Source organism: Durio zibethinus, chromosome 18 (assembly GCF_047325235.1).
Source record: "Durio zibethinus cultivar Kanyao isolate XHJ-2024 chromosome 18, ASM4732523v1, whole genome shotgun sequence".
NCBI classification, from domain to species: domain Eukaryota; kingdom Viridiplantae; phylum Streptophyta; class Magnoliopsida; order Malvales; family Malvaceae; genus Durio; species Durio zibethinus.
In genome coordinates, this window is record NC_143179.1 from 16,874,529 (window position 1) to 16,896,622 (window position 22,094).

Below are 22,094 nucleotides of genomic sequence, written 5' to 3' on the forward strand. Positions count from 1 at the left end.
TGTCATACATAGTTGCTTCAACCACTAACAATTCTCAATGTTCTTACTTATCCTTTCATTACAATGGTAATTTGTTGACCCTAAAAATCTTCATTTTCCCTGATTTTCCTCAATCTTTTGATCCTCACCTTTCTTATAATCATTCTATTTAGGCTCATCATTCCTCAAAATTTCACTACTTCCTTGTTTATTTTCGTGTCTGGTCGATTCACCATTCTTTGTCATTTCTACCACCTTTTTTCTTGCCTTCAGTGTCATTTCTCTCGGTGTTGTTCCTTCAACGTCCCCACTTCCATGTTTGTTCGTGTGCATGCTAGGCCTTTTTTTCTTTTCATTGTACTGTTTACGTGTTGGGTACTGGTTTCTTGTTATATAAGCCAAGCATCCTCTTTTTATTGGTGAAGTTCGCATCCATTCGCCATACTATTGGTCCTCTCCTCTTCCTAACTCTACTACCATTTCACGATCCATTTCAATATGGCCCAGTTTCCCACATACATAGTAGAAATTTGGGAGACGTTTATAGCTCAATTGCCTCTCATAAACCATATTTTGTTCTTCCCTGCAATAAAAACACACCTTCTTAAAGGTTTTGTGATATCTATTTCCACTTGTATTCTTAGGAAGATTCCACCCATAGAAAACAAATGGTTACACTATTTTCTTTCTTTTCTTTTCCTTTATTTATATATATCCATATATAGCGTTTTGGTCCACACCTATCAATACTCCTAATTTCATTCCTATCTCCTTTGCCATATCTTTGGTTAGCATTTTCAACGCCAACCCATGGACCATAATCCAGAACTCTGCTCTATCAAAAGAATAATCTGTTGGCCTTAGATCACCATTATACTTTCTAACAACTAAAAGGTTCTTTTCAAATGACCATGACGACTCTTCGAGAACTCTCTTCTTATCACTCTCTTCTTATCACTCTTTGACCCAAACTTAAAGATTAATAAGTTTGGTTCCAACACCATCATTGTTATCTCTCTGGCTAGCTTCCATATCATCTGGAACATATTGATCATTGCTTCCCTATTGAACATCTTGTTAGTAGCTTCCCTAGTCACTAAAAGACCTCCGATGGATTCGATTCCTCTTCCAGCCCCTCAATTTCAATGCCTTTCTTTTCTTCTTCAGTTAGCCTTAGCTTTGACCATTTGCTTTCCAACTCGTCCACAATTATTAGAACTTCATGAGATCTTAACCGTGGAATTAACAGCCTGTTTCTACTCTAATATACTGGAACTAAGAACGCTTGCATACTGACAAGACTATGAAAACTCCTCGTACAAAACCCAATGTTCCAAAGAGACTCCATAATTAAACAACAGAAGTGCATTTTATTTTCTCTTGACATTTATAACATCTTTTGTTTTTCTTTTTAAATTATAACTTGGGTGTAAAATTTCACCGTACGGTTAAAGACAAATAATAAAATATGCTCCGTGGCTTAAAAAATAAAAAGTTACACTAACCCTGTTTGAGGATTTTTTTTTCGTTAATTTTAAAGTCAAAACTGTTGATCAATTTCCCTTTCTTTTATTTTTTTTTCGTTACATTGTTGTAAATTTCGTTTTAGCAATGCTCATATCAGTCAATATACTTTAGTTATATTAAAATATGATATAGTTAAGGGTATTTTTTTTTATCAAATTTGTACTGGATAAACCAATTATTTTTGTTTGTTTTGATTAATTTTAGTGAACTTTGATTGAATAGTTTGCTTCGGCTAGTATTTGAATGTAAAATATGTTTTATAATTTTTAAATTGTCTTTTGTTGTTTGATTATTTTTTAACCTAATAAAAATAAAACCAATGAGTAAAAGAACCCTTAAAAATTAGATTTCTCTATTTTTTACCACATCTTATATTTTTTTTACATTTTCTTTTTTCAAACAAATATTTATATGCATATTAATTTTTTTCAAGAAAGCAATTGTACTCTCCCTAAAATTTAAGAATCCTAAAGTTAAAATTAATATTTTTTTCATTTCTTTGTTTTATCTTAATTTTACATGAAAAATTATTTATTTAAATAGTATATGATCAGATTAAATATTTTAAAAAATCATGATAAACTAATGATATTATTTGTTATACTTTTAAATTTATTTATTTATTTTTTTAAGATATTGTATATTTATTTTACATTTTAGTAGTATTATTATATATAAATTAATGTTTATTTATAAACATATTTATATTAAATAAAAAAACTAAAATAATATGTCGATACCAACATATACTTTAAAAAAAATTAAAATATTATTAGATATAATATTAACAAACTCGCTTTATTACCCTTTATTCTTTGAATTTCTAGTTACTCTTATCTCCATCAATGTCATATATATCAATAATAATGTCATATATGTTTTTTTAATAGTGTTGATTTGGAAATTAATGAAAGAAATCTCAGGTTATAATAACGTGGCACTTTTTATATTTTCAAAGGATCAAATTTATTTGGCCTCTGACAGCAGTGTTCTTTTTTTTTTTTTTAATAATTTACCTTAAATCAAATTATCATGAGTTGCTTATTAGACTTGCTCTCTGAATATAAAATCTCGACTTTATGAATACTTGACTTTCTGAATACTTGAGTATGAATTTTTTTTGAATAAGACAAGTCGTGGGGAAAGGGAGAAATGAAACAAGATTCTTGAAGAGTTGCTATGTATTTATTAAAACGCGTTTTAAGGACCAGCTTGTTAATTGTAATAAACGAAAATTCTTTGAATAGTTGCAAAGGAAAAATCTTTGCAGAAACTTTGCTAAATATCCCCAGACTTTGAATTAAGGCCTTACCGTTTTGAATGGGAAAATAATGGGAAGACATTTCAGACCCATCTCTTGACCGTTGGAAACTTTTTCGAGTATAAATCTTAACAATTTTATAGTTCTAAGTTCATAAAGCCAGAGAAAGGAATTGAATCTGTACTCTTTGGCCATGGCTGCCATTTTATTACTTTTTCTTCTGTCTACTTCCATCATTTCAACCGCAGTAGCTCAACCAAAGCATTCCAATATAAGTCTAGGCTCGTCTCTAACACCTACAGGCCAATCCTCATGGCCATCCCCTTCTGGCCTATATGCCTTTGGATTTTATCAGCAAGATAAGGGATATGCTGTTGGAATTTTTCTTGCTGGAGTTCCCCAGAAGACTGTGGTTTGGACGGCCAACCGAGATGATCCTCCTGTTCCAAGCAGCGCTAAGTTGATTCTTACAACTGATGGAAGGCTCATTCTGAGATCAACACGAGATATATCCATTACAGATTCCACTGAAAAGGTTGCCACAGCTTCGATGCTTGATTCTGGCAATTTTGTTCTATACAATTCAGACCAAGAAAAAATCTGGGAGAGCTTTAAATACCCTACCACTACCATTCTTCAAGGACAAAAACTCTTAGCTGGGACAGCGCTGTACTCTAGCGTCTCAGACACTGATCAGTCGACAGGATTGTTTCAACTTAGCATGCAGACCGATGGGAACCTTGTGCAATACCCGGTGGCTCTTTATACACCCACAGTATGGTATGCGTATTGGGCATCTGGTACATCTGGTGCAGGAGATAATGTGAGCTTGAATGTCGACAATGGTGGCCATATGTACTTACTCAGTTCCACAGGAGCCAACATAAAGGATATATTTACAGGAGGATATGATACCAATGAAACAATCTATCTGATGAAAATTGATCCGGATGGTATCTTCCGAATCTATTCTTATAAATTAAATCAGGAAGGCAACCGATCAGTTATATATGAATCTTCTCCAGACAGGTGTGCGCCTAAGGGTCTATGCGGCCTTAATGCCTATTGCGTTATGACTGATCAAGGAGCCGTTTGCAAATGCATACCGGGATTCACTCCGGTAAAAAAGGGCAATTCTAGTGCTGGCTGCGAAAGGGATTTCGCTATGCAAAGCTGCAATAGCAATGATCAGAGAAACCAATACATCATTCAGGCGGTTGATAATACGGAGTGGGAAGATGATGGATATTCTGATTTGTCTTTATTAACCGAAGAAGATTGCGCAGCTGCATGTCTGGAAGATTGTACGTGTGAAGCTGCCATGTTTAAAGAAAGAAACTGCAGGAAGCAAAGGCTGCCTCTGAGATTTGGGAGATGGAAAGATTCTGAAGGAAACGTTGCTTTGATTAAAGTAGGTGTATCTGCGTCCACTGAATCAACAAAACATGATCAAGGCAAACGAAAACCTGATATGGTAATTTTAATAATTGGTCTTTCATTGATTGGCTTAGTGGTTTTGTTGGTATTTTTTGGGGCTTTGATTCTTAGAAATCATGTCTTCACATACAAGAAGGTTTCCACAATTAGCAACATAAACTTTTGTGAGAATGTTGCTTCGATATCATTTAGTTTTGCACAAATTGAGCAGATGACTAAGAGTTTCAAGGATGAAATTGGAAAAGGAGCATTCGGGACAGTTTACAAAGGAACAATTTCGGATAGCCTGATGGTTGTTGCGGTGAAGAGATTGGACAACGTATCATCTCAAGGGGAGCGAGAGTTTCAAACAGAGATGAAAATTATTGGTAGAACTCATCATCGAAATTTAGTTCGACTAATCGGCTATTGCCACGAAGGGGCTAATAGGTTGTTGGTATACGAGTACATGGTCAATGGATCACTTGCAGATGTACTCTTCACACCTGAAAAAAGACCTTGTTGGAATGAAAGGGTGGAAATTGCTCGCAACATAGCAAGAGGTCTCCTCTATCTTCACGAAGAGTGTGAGACTCAAATAATCCATTGCGACATCAAATCTCAAAATATACTAATCAATGAACAGGGTCAAGCAAAAATATCTGATTTCGGATTGGCCAAGCTTCTAAAGCCAGACCAAACCAAAACCTTTACTGGGATCAGAGGAACAAGGGGGTATGTTGCACCAGAGTGGCACAGGAAACTACCGGTGACAGTCAAAGCAGATGTTTACAGCTTTGGAATTGTAGTGTTGGAGATCATATGTTGTCGACGGTGTGTAAATTGGAACCTTCCTGAGGAAGAAGCTGTCCTTGAAGAATGGGTCTACCATTGTTACCAAGCTGGCGAACTACGGAAACTAGTAGAGGATGATGAAGAGGTTGACGATAAACAATTGGAAAGGATGGTGAGAGTGGGACTATGGTGTATCCTGGATGAGCCAACACTCCGCCCTTCCCTGAAAAAGGTTCTGTTGGTGTTGGAAGGGACAGTTGAGATCCCAGTACCTCCAAGCCCAACTTCATTTTTCAGTGCTATTTGATTGTTCAATGCTGTTTAAGATTTGGAGAAGGGAATTTTGCAATTACTTCCCTTCCGATTCCGTTGTTGTCGTTGTTGTTATTTATTTATTTTTTCTTTTTCTTTTACCAAGTAATTATTAGGTCAAGTGATAAAAAGTGTGTGAATCTATTGAGAGTTTGTGAGATGATGATTTTCTATGAATTGGCTCAAACGATGAAAATAAATTTATTTAAATCAGCTCTAAGAAAAAATATTTAAAATTAAATTAAAAAAATCTCTTGTCACTAAAAAAACAAAATCTGTAGCCATTTTTCTTTTTAGTATAGTGTGTACGAAATAATAAGCGCATATATATATATATATATATATATTTATCAAAAGAGTTAGTTTAAGATAGTCAGTCCATTGAAAAAAATTTAGTAGCTAGTGTCACTACAAGAGATTAAGTCTTTAGTGGTATTTTTTTTTTTTACATTTAGCGATATTTTTAAATGTCACTAAAAGATTCGCGGCATTTGAGAAAAATGTTATTAAGAGTGTCACATGTACCTGCATCGAGAAAAATAGTGACATTTTTTAATTAGTGACATTTTTTAATTAGTGGCATTTTTTAAAAAACGTCACTAACTTAGCGATGTTTTTAAGTAGAAATGCTGCTAAATTTAGCAGCATTTTTTTATACAAACATCATTAATTTAGTAACATTTGTGCTTAAAAATGTCACTAAATTATGAATTTAGTGACTTTTGTATAAAAAAATACTGTTAAATTTAATGGCATTTGTGTTTTAAAATGCCGCTAAATGTTGAAAATAGCTATTTTTTTTATACAAACACCACTAAATTTAATGACATTTTCTTATACAAACGTTACTAAATTCATTATTTAGTGGCATTTTTAAATACAAATGCCTCTAAATTGAAAATTTTAGTTTTTTTTAATTCTCTTTTAATATTTATTATTATAATTAAATAAAATTATTAAAATAAATAAAAAATAAATTTAAATTCATAAACTAAATATTATAAATATTTAAATATATAAATACATAATTTGTTTCAATATACATGTAACACAAAGTTTAATACATTCAATAACATTCCACTTTGCATTTGTTTTCCTTTTGCCCATCAACGAACTCTATGGAAAGAGTCACACTTGCTTTGAGTGGAGTCTACAACACCCATTCCTTTTATTGGCTTTCATTGCTAAAGAGAACATTTCTGCAGGAACTTCAAAATGTGCTATTAGAAATGCCTCACAATATATTTCATTTATCTTCTCCACAACTTCATGTCCAAAAAGATGATGAACAATACATGTTCCATCCTGATTGAAAAATATCCCTGGGTAAGCTATAAAAAGTACAATAAAATTTGTAATGCAAGCTAAAATTAGGGAAGATATACAAGATCTCATTATTAAATACATGCAGAAATAACAGAGAAACAAATTTAACCAAAACAATAAACTAAGATATATTTTTTGGTCAATGACCAAGATAAAAGCACAAGGCAAAAGCATGTATACTCTCTCTCTAACTGCATTTCATGAAAATGCCTTTCATAATCATAGTTCTTCCATTTTACATATTTCATTATGAAATTGCTAGACTTGAAACGCAATGCCATATAATTTAAGCGAAGAAGAATATACGAAAGGCTGAGAGATAAATATTCAATCAAGTTCACGTTTGATTGCATTGGAAAGAGATAAAGATTATTTGATTCCATGAAGTTTATAAGATAAACCATTTCAAATCATATTTTTAGCTCATAATAAATTCATAGAAATAAATGGATTCAAATGCTTCAAGAGGAAAATAAATCAATCTTTCAAAATAAAATGACCACGCAACAGAGTTTCAAGAGGGAAATGCAAATTGTGTAATGGATAAATCAACTATGCTAGACCTTGAACTTCTGGTATAGTTATGTCTATAGAGATCAATGTTTTTTTAGACTTAGCAACAACAAAAACTGTATTATGGAATCATAAAAAAATAATTGAAAAAAGTATAAAAGACCAATCCAAGTTGATAGGTCTACAGTATGCATTTTTCAACTGCAAAGGCTTCATAATAAAACCCAGAATAGAAAATGGAAGCATCACAATAGTTTCCACCCAAAATACAAAATGCCAATTTAAATGACTGCCAACCTGTTAGCTAGTTATCTCATATTAACGTATGGGTAGAGCATAAAGCATCATAAAATATAGACAATAACAAAACTTGTCATATTTGAAATAAGGATGGTTCTTTTATTCTTAAACTAGGAAGGAATTAAGGAGATTAGTTTAACAAATACTTATGAAAAAGCTATAAAACAAAACTTACTATTCTATCGTAAACGCATCTGAGTGCATATCCAATTGGCATACACATGTAAAATATTGCTAGTCATGCTATTTTATGATACAAAAGTAGAAGAAGAATAAGATTCAAGGGGATGACATCAATAAAAAAGTTTATAATTGAAATAGATATAAACACAAAGGGCATGTTGCATATAACTTCCAAACTCAATAGTTAATAGCAAGATGACTGTGATCTATAGGATTGACAAAATAATTAGATTGAACCCTGAAACTAAAATTTTTATAATGGGTTATACTAAAACAATTAACTTAATTTCTTGTTTCAACATTAAAAGCTTGAAGCCAAAACATCTTTTTTTTTACCTTTTTCAATCATACCTATTTATGGAAAAAGCCCAAATTCCTTGACTTTTGGAATAAAATAACCTTTTGGCCACATTTAGATCTTCATTCAAATAAACAAGTAAGAGTATCTTAACATATATCAACTTTAGGATACATTAAAAAAAGGAAATTCTTTTACAGATAAGTTATCAACATTGCAAGTGCAGTAGCCCAAACTTTAAAACAATTGGTTCAAAACAAATCCAACTCCAACCCTAAACACACATATAATTGAAATAGAACACATCTCAAAACCAATATATTAAATCTGAATTTTCATTTTTGTTCCTTTAAATTTTTTTCAAAACAAGCTAGAATTTCAAAGATCTATAAAAACCATCATGAGAAATCAATTTGAAAAGCAAAAGTTGAAGAAAAATTGCACAATGTAATGAAAGAACACAAAACTGCAACTAACAACTAACTTGTAACCAAACGTGAATTAATTGATCTACATCTAATTGATGCTAAAATAAGTGATCATAATTGGAATTGAAAAGATCAATTAAGGAACCAAAAGGAAAACTAATTTGAAGAACAAAAAGTGCAAGAAAATACAAGAATTAACTAGAAATAACTAAAATATAAAGTGAAATTCAACTGAAACTCACTGAGTTGATGAAAGAAAAAATTAGGTCTAGAAGTTTATAATGAAAATAAACTTGAAATGAGCTAAAAACAATTCATCAATCAAGTTTGCTATAAAATTCAATAAGAAAATGGTAGCAAAATGGAGAAAAACCAGCCTAATGAACTAGCAACTCAATTGATACTCAAAACAGAGAAAAATAGAGCATTAACAACTAAATCTATACAAACACCAAATGAATTCTTGGAAATAAATGCAATCAATTAAAAATTAACAAGTAAGCATGTAAAAATAAGAATGTAAAGTATGAAAGAATCAAATTGAACATCTAGAAAGAGAGAGGATCATCATTCATCAAGTTCTCATGTATGGATCATTTTTGCCTTTTGGATTCAGCCTTAAATTTGAAGAATTAATTGTACTTGTATAGTTAAAATTTAAGGCTGAATTTTTACTGGATTATAGCCTTATGAACTAGGAATCTAGGAAAAAAATTTGAAGTAAATCAAGCTAGAATTCACTGAGTTTTGATTAAAAGACTGAAGGTAGTTCAGGTGCATGATTTTGAAACCATATTTGAGTTCAACATGAATTTTATAGAATTTGAAAAGGAAATCATGAGAATTTGTAAATTTCATTATGAAAACCTTAAAGAAAATTGAAAAATAGTGTAAGAAGCCTAAAATTGTAACAAGATTCAATTAAAAAAACTAAAATTAAAAGCTATTTTTTTGGAGAGAAAATGAAAATGACAACAAACCAAGTTTTGACAAGAAAAATGAAAGGTAAAATATCAGTATTGTGTTCTAAGTTACACCAATAAAGATAAATAGAAAGCATAGACTTCTTATAAGATAGCTGAGTAGTCATAAAATATGGCTTAAACAAGGTTCAGGAAAGTACGAACAAGCATCAACAAATATCATACAAACATTCATGTGAAACCATGGCCTTCCACCCTAAAACCCTTAGCTTTTGACAAATTATTAAAACAAGTTCTTTTTGTAATAAAATATAAGATTCAAGTACATTCAGTTATCATGAATTTATACTTTTATATTTTTTTTGATTCAAAAGATCTTCTTTCAAAACAATTACGTTTCTCACTTCCTTTAGAGTTCTTTCAACTTCAAGGGCTCTCTAACACCAACATGATCATTTTATAACAGATGATATTGAAGGCATGTTGCGAGATGCTTTTAACATTCATAACCAATATTTTCATAATTTGTCTCCCCAAAATGATGGATTTAATAAGTTAAATGTTAAAATGAATGAATTTGGTGAACATGGGATAGGTGTAGCTGAACAACAATCTAGAAGAGAAGCATCAAAGTTTTATAGGTTACTTGGGGATATGAATAAAGAACTTTATGAGAGATCGAAGCATTAGAGGTCATCTTTTTGTGTTTATCTTTTTCACTTGAAATGCTTATGTGGATCGACGAAAAACTTTTTGACTTTAGTATTAAAATTTATGAAAAAATGTTTTCTTTTGCAAATATCCTTGAATCTTGTAAAGAATCAAAGAAGATGATCAAAGATTTAGGTCTTGGATATGAGAAAATTCATAGTTGTCCCAATAATTGCATGTTATATTAAGGTGATAGAAAAAATCAAGAATCTTGTCATTTGTATGGTATTTCTCATTGGGTGGACAAAAATATCAATGAAAGGTTGAATGAGAATAGTGATGAGGCCTATGTAAAAAAGAAGCATGTAAAGATTTTACTATATTTTCCATTAATACCAAGACTTCAACGATTCTTCATGTATTTCAAAATTGTAGATTTTATAAGGTAACATCATGAGAAATAAACGAATGATGGATCATTGAGGCATCCAACAAATTCTTTGGCATGGAAATCATTTTATTTTAGGTTTTTGGACTTTGTATCTAATCCTCCAAATGTTATGCTTGGATTAGCATCCAATGGATTTAACCCATTCAAAATGATAAGTACTTTTTATAGTACTTGACCAGTTGTATTGATTCCGTACAATTTGCTACCATGGATTGCCATGAAGTAACAATCATTTATCTTGTCTATGATAATTCTTGGGAAAAAAGGTCCGGGTAATGATATAGACATCTACTTACAATATGTTATTAAAGAGTTAAAACAATTATAGGAAGGAGTTGAAACCTATAATGCATCAAAAAAAATTTAATATACATGCTGCTTTATTATGGACTATAAATGATTTTCTTACTTATGCAAATTTATCTGGTTAGAGCATAAAAAGTCGTTACGCTTGTTCATATTGTGCCGCGTAGGCATGTTCGAAATGGTTACCTAATGGTAGAAAGTTTTGTTATATGGCATATCATTGATGGTTAGATAATAATCATGGATTTAGATTTCAAAAACATTCTTAGATTTCAACTGAGTTTTATGTATACAAATCCTTATTAAGTCTAATCAATGACTATGTTGCTAGCTTAGTAGTTTGATTCATTGGTCTACTTTAAGTCTATAACAAGCAAGACTACTTAGTATCCTTGATATTATCTATCTGGGTGAAGTGGATGGAATTTGTGTGATGAAATTTAGTTTTTTGTGGCATAGAAAACATCTTGGCATTAATGCTTGAGAGAATTGTGTGGGATGTTCTACTAGCTAGCTTCTATTGCTTAATATTGGTTAAGTGAAATAATTGTCAAGTTGACCTAGACAGCTTAAATCTTTTATGAACGCTAATTGTTTGGAATTCCATTTAGCATCGGATGTTTAAAGTAGTGAAGTTTATTTGCAAGTTGGGCATGAACCCTGTGGCATTTGGGCGGTTCCTGCAAATTGTTTTCATGTTTTCCTATCATGTTGCCACTATCTTTACTCAGGTTGGTGTATGAAAAGAAGTCAGGTTTATTATCTTCTGTAGATCTCTAATATTTATTTAGCATTATCTTACTCCTTTATTTGCTGTCTGTGTTTGTATGATTGGGTCAGTATCTGTATTTTTCCTTTTGCCCCTTGTGTTACTTTTCTATGTCAGACATTATTTATGAGGGTAATTGCAAAAAACACTTAGTGGTTTGGTCAAATTACATTTATCTCTTTGTATTTAGTCACCTATCATCACGTGAATCATGGCAGATGCAGTCATATGTTAGTATATGATGACAATATTGTCAAAAAGATATGTGAGTACTTATGTTGGCAAGTGACATTAAACGAGTGCTCACCAGACCCAAGGGAATAATTGTTGATATTGCAACATGCAAGGAAATAAGTGTAATTTCAGCATACTTTGAACTGTAATTTTTTAACTTACCCAACTATTTCTTAGATTTACTTGACTTTCAACTTGTCTTCTCTGTCCTCAGTCTCTTCTTCTGCCATGGTTTTTTTAATCCTTTTAAGAATAAGGTTTCGTGATATCATTATTTGTCTGTTAATGACAAGTATTCTGATGAAAAATCTCATTGCTTCGATATCAGCTATCCGCTCAGATTCGTCTGAAGAATGAGTTGCACGGTTGGTCATTGAAGCCTCTAGATGGGAGGAGTTTTAATCTATTTTTTGGGTGATTTCTGTAATGTCCAAGACATGTGGACAGATTCCAGACCTTTTTGAGATGATGCTGCATTTCACAATAATATACCTTGCAAATGGACTGAAGTGATTCCGCATCTTAAATAATGCTGTTGGGTTTTTTCAGCTGCACTTTCAAAAACATCTTTTCTTAGTGGTGTGATTGTGCCTATGATCTTCTTGATTATTGATTGAGTAGTTCGAAAGGTTCCTAATTGGTTTATTTGTTGATTAATTCCTTTCAATATGTCCCCATTATCTTCCTGATTGATATGAATGAATGGCTGAAATCTGAACTTTTGCTTTAGGTAATTTTTGTATGAAGGAAAATGCTTGGGTCATTCATCATGTTCACTAATCAAAGATTATGGAATTGCAATCCGAGTTGTAATATTGTACAATTCGACGAGTCTAGAGTCCTGATGAATAATTCAACACTTTGGAGATGACCTTAGGGATAATTAGCTGGATTTCTTGATGTTCATTTTTTTTTTTTAATTTTCTTACTTGCAACCAAATGCAAAACAAAGGTTAATAGGAGAGTGGAGACCTAAAAATAATCAATTTTTGTTAGAAAAACCTTATCTTGAAAATTAACTGCTTAGTCCCAATTTGGATCATGGCTTCTTTAGTGCTCCATGTGCGCTTAAAAAATGCACAATTTCGCTAAGTTGGGTTGAACAAAGCCTATTTTTCATTTGAATTGTTAGTACATAAAAAATATTATATACATCATTTTGATTTTTCATACATTAAATCATTACAAGAAGTTCATTTTTTTTTTTTGAAAGAAAGTCTGCTTTTTCATTTAATCATAGCCCAAGTTTGCTTCGAATTTTAGAATATACACAGGAATATCCTCCACCCAGTACTCCCCCTCATGTAGTGAAGTGCTATGCACTGCCAGTCGATGTGCTGCTACATTCCCTGACTGTCTTGTATGTTGTGTGTTGCAACCCTTCATCTCTACCATCTTTTGTCTAGCCTCGTCAACTATTACGCCAACTGGGGACATATCTTGGTTCCTTGTTTGGAGTTTATTGGTAACTGTTAACGCATCTCCTATTACAAATTCATTAATCCCCACATCTTTCGCAAAATCCAAGGCTCGGACAGCAGCAAGAGCTTCAACCGTGTAGGGGTTGGTTACCCATGGTATACTATCACTGTAAGCTCCCATCACTCTACCCTTCTCATCCCTAATGATCACTCCAAAGCCATCTTTCTCCATTTCCTTATCCATTGCCCCATCGAAATTCACCTTTATCGTACCTCTAGCAGTATGTTTCCAGCCCATATTCCTTCTTCACTGTATCTTTGTTGTTTCAGCTATGCCCTGTTAAAGTCCATCGTGTATTCTTTCACAGAAACAGCAGCAGCATCTGGTGCTTTCCTCTGTTCCTCATGATGTTCATTGTTTCTGTCATTCCATATTGTCCACTAGCCAATCATAAATATCTACATTTGTTCCATTGTGAAATTTCCAACTATCTTGGAGAGCTAGTGAAATGGTTTCAGTAGTTGCTCATCAACCTCATCCCATTTGAAATTCAGCTTTTCCCAAATCCTTTGCCCAATTAACTTCTTTGACCACTGTTATGACTATTTCTTCATTGTGGCCACATCGTTGACACGTTGTCACCATTGGTATTCGTCTCTTTGCTAGGTTCACCCTCACTGGTAGAAAGCCTTTGCCCACTTTCCATGCTAGTATCTTGATCTTCGTTGGAAATGGCACTGCCCAAATCCTTTTTCAGGTTCCTTGCTCTCTCCTTCAGTCTTCATTGCTTCTTGCTTCTAAACCATTCTCTTGTGACATTTGACATAGAATTCTATAGCCACTTCTCACCGTGTATATCCCTTTATTATCAAAATGCCATACCATGTTATCAGGCTTGTCTAGCTTGCTTAAAGGTAATGCACATATAGCTTCAGTTTCATCCTGTAACAACATATCATGAATATCAAACCATTTCCAAGTTCTTGTTTGTTCGTTGATCAAGTCTGCTACAAGTTTGTTCTCATCATTATCATTTGTTGGTGATTGAGGCCTGAATGAGGTAGAAGAAAGGAGCCATTTGTCAACTCAGATTCAGATAGACCTGCCATTTCCTGCACGCCATCGCAAACCATGGAGCAAAACTGCTTTTGTAGCCGAAATACTTTTCCACGTTAAAGAGGGGTGTACTCCAAGTTCAACGTTGAGGAATTAGACATGTGGGAAATATTTGGCTTTTATTAGTTTATGTGCTAACATGCCTGGGTTAGCTAAAATTCTCCACCCTTGTTTGGCTAGCATTGCCTTGTTGAACTCTCCCATTTCTCGGAAGCCTATGCCCCCATCTTTTTTTGCCCTCCACATTTCCTTCCAGCTTTGCCAGTGTATGCCCCTTGTCTCCTTGTTACTTCTCCACCAATAATTGCTTATCAGCCTATTCAATTCTTTGCATAATGTTTTTGGAAGTAGAAAGCAACTCATGGCGAAGGTGGGAATGGATTGCAATATGGATTTGATGAATGCCTCTTTAACTCCTATTGATAACATTCTTTGAAATCTTCCATTCATTCTGGCACTTATTCACTCCTTCAAATCCCTGAAAGCCCTACTCTTGACCTTTCTCACCATTTTAGGCAATCCCAAATACTTCTCCAGATTTTTTGTCTCTTGAATTCCAAACAAGTTCTTTATTTCCTCCTTTTCCCTTCTCTTGTATCGTCGTTAAAAAATAAAGCCGATTTATCTAGGTTTATCTTTCGGCCTGAGCTTTCTTCATATCACTTTAGCGTGTGTATCGCCTTTTCGCTTTCACCTCTATTGGCCATGGTGAAAAGAAAACTGTCATCAGCAAAGGAAAAGTGACTAACTCGAGGTCCATTTTGGCTTGCCTGAACTCCATGCAGTAACCATTGTTCGTGGCATTTCTTTAGCCTCACTGAGAGACCTTCAGTACAAATAAGAAGCAAATAGGGTGATTACGGGTCTCCTCGACGAAGTCCCCTTGTTAGAAAGAATTCATCAGTGATGCTTCCATTTACAACAAGAGAATATAGGACACTGTTGTAACACAATTCATTACCTTAAATATCCACCTAGAATGGAAACCCTGTCTAAGCTTAATCTCCTCAAGAAACTTCCACTCCACTCAGTCATAGGCCTTACTCATATCAAGCTTTTAAGGCAAAGAATCCCTTTCTCCCTTGTTTCTTGGTTTTCAAATGGTGCACAATTTGGTAGGCAACTATATTATTGTCTGAAATTAACCTGCCCAAAATGAAAGCACTTTGTGTTTCACTAATACAAGAAGGAAGAATTGTCTTAACCCTATTAACTAAAACTTTTGATATGATCTTGTAATCACATTGCATAAACTAATAGGCCTAAATTGGGTAATATTTTTAGGCTCTTTAATTTTTGGGATTAGGACAATATTAATATGGTTTATCTCGACTAAGTCCCTCTCCCCCTAAGACATGACAAACAAAAGATTGTAACTTTATTACCAATAATATGCTAAAATTTCTGGAAAAATAGAACAGGCATACCATTAGGGCAGGTGATTTGTTAGGACTCTTTTGTTTGACCACTTTGTGGACTTCCCTTTTGCTGAATTCTGTAAGGAGTTTGTTCATCTCATCAGTAATACAAGGTTCAACAACGTCCGGTACATATTTACGATTTTATGGATTATCCGAATGGAACAACCTTTCGAAATATCCAGTGGCTATTTGCTCGATTTTTTCCTCTTCTTCACACCATACCCTATTTTCATCCTCCAGCCCTTTAACAATATTTCTCCTCTTCCTGGTCGAAGCTTTTGCATGGAAAAAACTTGTATTTCTGTCTCCTTCTTGAAGCCATTGAATTCTTGATCTCTGTTTCCAATCAACTTCTTCCTTCTCCAAGTAATAATTCAGCTGCCCCCTAATTTGGTTAACCCAATCCAAAGTTTCTATAGTGGGGGGTTTCATGCTCAGTTGGTTCATTTCTTTCTTGAGTATTGCTATCCTCTCCCAGTATCACCAAAATTGGATTCATGCCACTTTCTGAATCTTTCGCTAATCTTATTCATCTGGTCAAGTACGGATACTATGCTATTGTTACCCCAAGCTGCTTTCACTACTCCTTCGCTATTTGCCTGTTTCGGCCACATGGGTTAAAACCTAACCCTCCTTTTATTACCTCTGTTCCTTCCGTACCTTTTTGGCTTTTCAGATCTCACAATGATAGAACAGTGATCGGAGATTGGTGCTGCCAAGCGTTGGACTTCAAAATCTGGAAACTGGTCACACCATTTCTTGTTCCCCAAACCATGGTCTAATCTTTCTCTTAACGTTTGTAGCCTGTGATCTGCCTCTTTCCCATGTGTACCATTGACCCTCATATCCCAAGTCATCGAAATTGCATACTTCCAGTGCTTCCCTAAAAGCTGTCATTTGGCTTTCTTTTCTCATGTTTCCTCTGTCTTTTCATGGCTCCATAACAATTCGTTGAAATCACCTAAACCAAACCATGGCCTATCATCTTGCTCTACTAAGTTCCTCATCAGTGTTCACGACTCGTGTCTCCTCACATCAGGTTCCTCGTAGAAGCCCGTCAACTTCATGGACTGATTTTTGGGCCTTTTCTCACCTCCATGTTGATGTGGTTTCTCGAGAAACTCAGCAAGTTTAGTTCAATATCATCCCTCCTCCAAAGCATTGCCAATCCCCCACTATTTCCCTCCGAGTCCACCCCGAAACATCCATGCATGCTAGACATCTTTTTTATTCTATCTAATTTATTTACATGTAGTTTAGTTTCCATAAAAAACACTACATGGGGATCTTTGCTCTTCACCAGTTCGCAAAGAGCTCGAACTGCACATATGTTCCCAGGACCCGACCGTTCTAAGGAAATTTCTCTCGGCGGGACTGTGTACCAGTCTCTGCTGTTGGGTATGGTTTTCTTGCTTCCACCATCCCCTCTTCTCTACATTTTCTTTGTTTGTTGGTCAACTGCCATTAGATCACTACATATTTGCATCTTCCTCTTTCCCATGGTAACGGTAGCTCCTTATTATTGCCATGCACTACACTTGCTTTTTTGTTCCAGGTGTTCTTTCCAATTGTCATATTTTTCTGCTTTCCACTAGTTATATTTTCATGGACCTCTTCCACGTCACACAGGATTGCCACCTCATATGTTTTTTTACTTTCCTCGGCATTCTTTCCATATAAACTTTCTGTCCCTTTATCCACGTCCATTCCCATGCAAGTCATTAATGCATTCTTGAAGGATCTACAGCAGAGATAGAACAAAGGAAAAAATGAAGAAACTAATCTGGTAGTTGCAGAAAATTGGCTCTCAGATTATGAGCTTCATTTCATTAATTTATAAGCTTCAAAAATACAAAAATTTATTTAACTACTACAAAAGTTGTTTGCCTAACAGTATGGATCACCATACACAGATCAATCATGCTACCTAAACTGATTAGATCGTAGAACATGTTACAAAAATTACAGTAGAAATGTCATACTTAGTTGCTTCAACCACTAACACTCTTCCTTAGCATTTCTACTAGAAACACCAGGACTTTTCCTTAATGTTTCAAACCTTGCCTTTGGTAAGGCCTTGGTCAGAATATTTGCAATTTGATCTTCTGACTTACAATGCCCTAGCTTCACTTCATTCTCAGCTTCCACTTCTCTAATAAAGTGATACTTGATATTAATGTGCTTAGTTCTTCCATGAAACATAGAGTTCATGAACATTGCAATTGTTGACTGATTATCACAAAAAAGTTTTGTTGGATCATCTTACTTTTGACTCAAATTCATCATAATTTTTCTTAGCCAAATTGCTTGATTAATAGTAGCCACAACAACTATATACTCTATTTCTACTGTCAATTGAGCCACAGTTTCTTTTTTTTTTTTGAATTTCAGCTGAACACATTTAATCCAATGAAGAACACATAACCTAAAGTGCTTTTCATGTCTTCATAAGAGCCAGCCCAGTCATTGTTTGTGAATCTAACCAGTCTTGAACTTTTGTTCTTTTTTAACCAAATTCCAAGTTTATTAGTTCTTTTGACATATCTCAATACTCTCTTAGTAGCCTTAAAATGCAACTCACTAGGATTTTGCATGAACCTAGAGAGTAAATTTGCAGCATACATGATGTCTGGCCTTGTTGTTGTCAAATACAATAAGCAACCAACCAAGCTTTTATAAATAGAACCATCAACTTTGTTAGCTCCATCTTCTTTAATGACTTTCTCATTTTGAGCCAAAGGGCTGTTGATTGGTTTGCAATTTTCCATCCCAAACTTATTTAGGATTTCATTTGCATATTTTTTTTTTACAAGTAAAGATTCTTTATCGGTCTTGATGAATTTCCATTCCAAGAAAATAAGACATTTCTCTTATATCTGTCATCTAAAAACTTTCTTATATTTGGTGTTTAAAATCCTCTACAAGAGCTGATCTGCTACCTATCACCAAAAGATCATAAACATACAAAGAAACAATCAACAGATCATTACTGTTAAAAACCTTAGTGTACAATGTTACTTCACTAAGGCTTTTCTTGAATCCTAACTTCAGCAAATGATTATCAATTCTATAATTCCAAGCTATTGGAGCTTGTTTTAATCTATACAAAACTTTTTTAAGCAGACAGACTTTGCCCTCATCTCCCTTAGCAACAAAACCATCAGGTTGTTCACTGTAAATCTCCTCCTTAAGATAACCATTCAGGAAGGTAGATTTGACATCAAGTTGATATATTTTCCAATTTTTCTAAGTTGCTAAGGCTAATAACAGCCTTATGGTTTCCAACCTTGCAACTGGAGCAAATGTCTATGAAAAATCAACACCAAGCTATTGGGAGTAGCCTTTAACTACCAATCTAGCTTTAAGTTTGTTAATAGAACCATCAGCATTCAACTTTGTTCTAAAAATCCATTTAACGATGTTTTTGTTGCTTGGTCTGTCAACAAGCATCCATGTTTGATTATTCTCAATCATATAAATCTCCTCATTCATGGCATTCCTCTTCTCTAAAAATTTGATAGCTTCTTCAAAGTTTGCAGGTTCAAGAATGGCAACATTTGATCTTTGATAAATATCTGTGAATGGTCTGATTCCTCTCACTAGTTCATGATCAATGATTTCATTTTCAAACATATAATCTTCTTGATCTTGAAAGATTATCATGTTTGCAGCAGTTTGCTTGACTGACTTTTCCTTTGACTTTTTTCAATTCTAGGCAGCTTGCTCATTAAATCTCACATTCCTATTTACAATCACCTTGCCTGTAAGTGGATTGTAAGTCCTATAGCCTTTGAAGATGTTACTATAGCCCAAAAAAATACAGATATTTGCTTTTTGATCAAGTTTGTCCCTTTTGACATTAGGAACAAACACATCACAAATGCTGCCAAAAACTCTGAGATGCTACACTAATGGTTTGCTTATGTACCAGGTTTCGAATAGAGTTTTTCTTTTCAAAGCTTTTGTAGGCAACCTATTAAGCAAGTAGATAGAGGTATTGACTGCTTCTGCCTAAAATTTTTTGAGAATATTCTTTTCAAACAGCATGCATCTTGCAATCTCCATAACTGTTATATTCTTCCTTTTACTGACTCTATTTTGTTGTGGAGTGTAAGTTGCTGTGAGTTGGTGTTCAATTCCTACAACATCACAAAACTCATTAAATCAGTCAGATGTCTATTTAGTACCATTGGCTGACCTTATGAACTTGATTTTGTAGTTACTTTGATTCTCAATCCAAGCGTTGAACTTCCAAAATACATTTGCAACTTTAAACTTTTGTTTCATGAAGTAAATCCAACATATTATGGTAAAATCATCTATAAAAGTAATGAAATATCTACTATCATTGAAGGACAAGGTTCTCATAAGACCACAAACATCAGTATGAACAAGTTGTAATTTTTTAGTTGCCCTTCATGCTTTGTTAATTGCAAATGGTGACTTACTTTATTTTCCTAGTTGATAGACTTCACACACTTCAACACTGACTTCAACAGTAGGCATGTTTAATACAAGATCATTTTTATGCATGAAATTCAATGCATTGTAGTTGAAATGTGAACTAGCATATTCAGAGGAGTTTGCTTCACACCAGTTCATGAAAAAACATTTTTTTCATTCAAGAAAAAATATTTTTTTTCATATTAACAGTAAAAAGTTCATGGCTAGTGGCATCATGAATTATGCATGCCTTGTCTTTGAAAACTAAGAAGTAGTTCTTTTCTAGCAACTTTCCTGCACTTAACAGGTTTTGATATATTTTATGCACAAATAGCACATTTGAAATGAGTTTGGTACCTGTTAGTGTCTCAACAAGCACTATTCCTTTTCTTTTGACTTCTATGAACTCAACATTACCTATTCTAACTTTAGAGGTATAAGTCTTGTCAACTTCTTTGAACATGTTGATATCAGATGTCATATGGTGTGTACGGCCACTGTCAATGAGCCATGCACTTGAGGAGGTTCTGGTTGCATAGCAAGTTACAACAAAAACTTGCTATTCTAGCTGTTATTGGTTGTCAGCAACTCTGACTTGTTGATTTGGCTGTTGTTGTTTTTTGTTTTTGTATACCTTTTTTATGTGACCAAGGTACTTACAGTACCTATATTATATGTCAGGTTTGTACCAATAATATTTCTCTAAGTGAGTGATCTTTTTGTAGTGAGAGTAAAGTAAAAATTCTCTTTTCTTTCCATTGTTTCTAGAACCTTTTCTTATTCGATCTCGTTGTTTTTTGCCTTTGCTTTTTGTTTGCATCTTGCCTTTCTCTTTGGCTGTAAAAGCACTTTTTGTTAAATCTTTTTGTCTGATAGCCTTTCTTTGCTCTCGAACTTGCAAAACATTGAACAACTTTGCTAGAGTTATCTTGGTCAGGTCCTTGGAGTCTTCAAAGGATGAAATTTTTGACTCAAACCTCTTTGGTAAGCTGACAAGAACCTTTTTCATAATTTTTTTATTTGATAGCTCCTCACCAAGTAATCTAATCTTATTTACTATTTTCATGAGTTTGTCATTGTACTACTTTAAATTTTCAGACTCTTTCATCTTTAAGACTTCAATCTCTCTTCTAAGATTCAACACTTGCATTTGTCTTGTCTTGTCTTGTCATTGCCTTAAAATTCTTTTTTGAGCATATCCCAAGCTTGTTTTACAGTTTCACAAATCATGAGTCTGATGAATATGTCATCAGAAACTGAAGACTTAATACAACTTTTAGCCTTGTACCTATTTGTTTTTTTTTCACAATAATTTTTCATTTGAGTTACTGTTGGATTTACAGGAAGTTGTGGTAGTTCATTTTCATTTTTCACCACTTCCCACAAATAAAAAACACTCAAATAAAACTTCATTTTGATGGCCCATATCTAGTAGTTTTCACCAAAAAAAAAATAGAAAGTTGAGGTAATAAGTAATTGCTTGAGGCCATTTAAAGTTGACAAAAGTTGGTTAGTAAGTGTTTGATGGCTTTTCACTCAATTTCTGGAGCTTAAAGGTCCTCTAAGACCTTAAAAAAGCTCTGATACCAATTGAAGGATCTAGAGCAAAGAAAGAACAAAAAAAAATGAAAAAACTAATCTGGTAGATGCAATAAATTGGCTCTCAAATTATGAACTTCATTTCATTAATTTATAGGCTTCAAAAATATAAAAGTTTATTTAACTACTACAAAAGTTGTTTGCCTAATAGCATTGATTACCATACACAGATCAATCATGCTACCTAAACTAATCAAATGGTAGAACATATTGCAAAAGTTGCAGTGGAAATGTCATACATAGTTGCTTCAACCACTAACAATTCTCAATGCTCTTACTTATCCTTTCATTACAATGGTAATTTGTTGACCCTAAAAATCTTCATTTTCCCTGATTTTCCTCAATCTTTTGATCCTCACCTTTCTTATAATCATTCTATTTAGGCTCATCATTCTTCAAAATTTCATTACTTCCTTGCTTA

The 22,094-nt window shown here is 33.6% G+C and overlaps 2 protein-coding genes and 1 long non-coding RNA gene across 3 annotated transcripts; 2 read left to right on the forward strand and 1 right to left on the reverse strand.

Annotated features, from left to right (window-relative positions):
• The first annotated feature begins 2,526 nt into the window (after positions 1–2,526).
• On the forward strand, positions 2,527–5,349 carry LOC111300985 (G-type lectin S-receptor-like serine/threonine-protein kinase LECRK2). Its single transcript, XM_089747748.1, has one exon. The coding sequence runs from the start codon at positions 2,961–2,963 to the stop codon at positions 5,283–5,285; it is 2,325 nt and encodes a 774-aa protein (XP_089603874.1). The 5' UTR covers positions 2,527–2,960; the 3' UTR covers positions 5,286–5,349.
• A 5,606-nt stretch (positions 5,350–10,955) lies between these two features.
• LOC149513772 (uncharacterized) lies at positions 10,956–12,309 on the forward strand. Its single transcript, XR_016329928.1, has 2 exons — positions 10,956–11,400; positions 12,001–12,309. It is a non-coding gene; the product is annotated as an uncharacterized LOC149513772 (long non-coding RNA).
• Positions 12,310–12,902: 593 nt separating this feature from the next.
• Positions 12,903–13,391, reverse strand: LOC149513773 (uncharacterized). Its single transcript, XM_089748111.1, has one exon. It carries the CDS (start codon positions 13,389–13,391, stop codon positions 12,903–12,905), a length of 489 nt encoding a protein of 162 aa, XP_089604237.1.
• Between the last annotated feature and the right edge of the window lie 8,703 nt (positions 13,392–22,094).

What these genes read in the sequence shown, in the direction of transcription:
- LOC111300985 (XM_089747748.1), top strand. Translation starts at nt 2,961, where the DNA reads ATGGCTGCCATTTTATTACTTTTTCTTCTGTCTACTTCCATCATTTCA.
- LOC149513773 (XM_089748111.1), bottom strand. Translation starts at nt 13,391, where the DNA reads ATGGGCTGGAAACATACTGCTAGAGGTACGATAAAGGTGAATTTCGAT.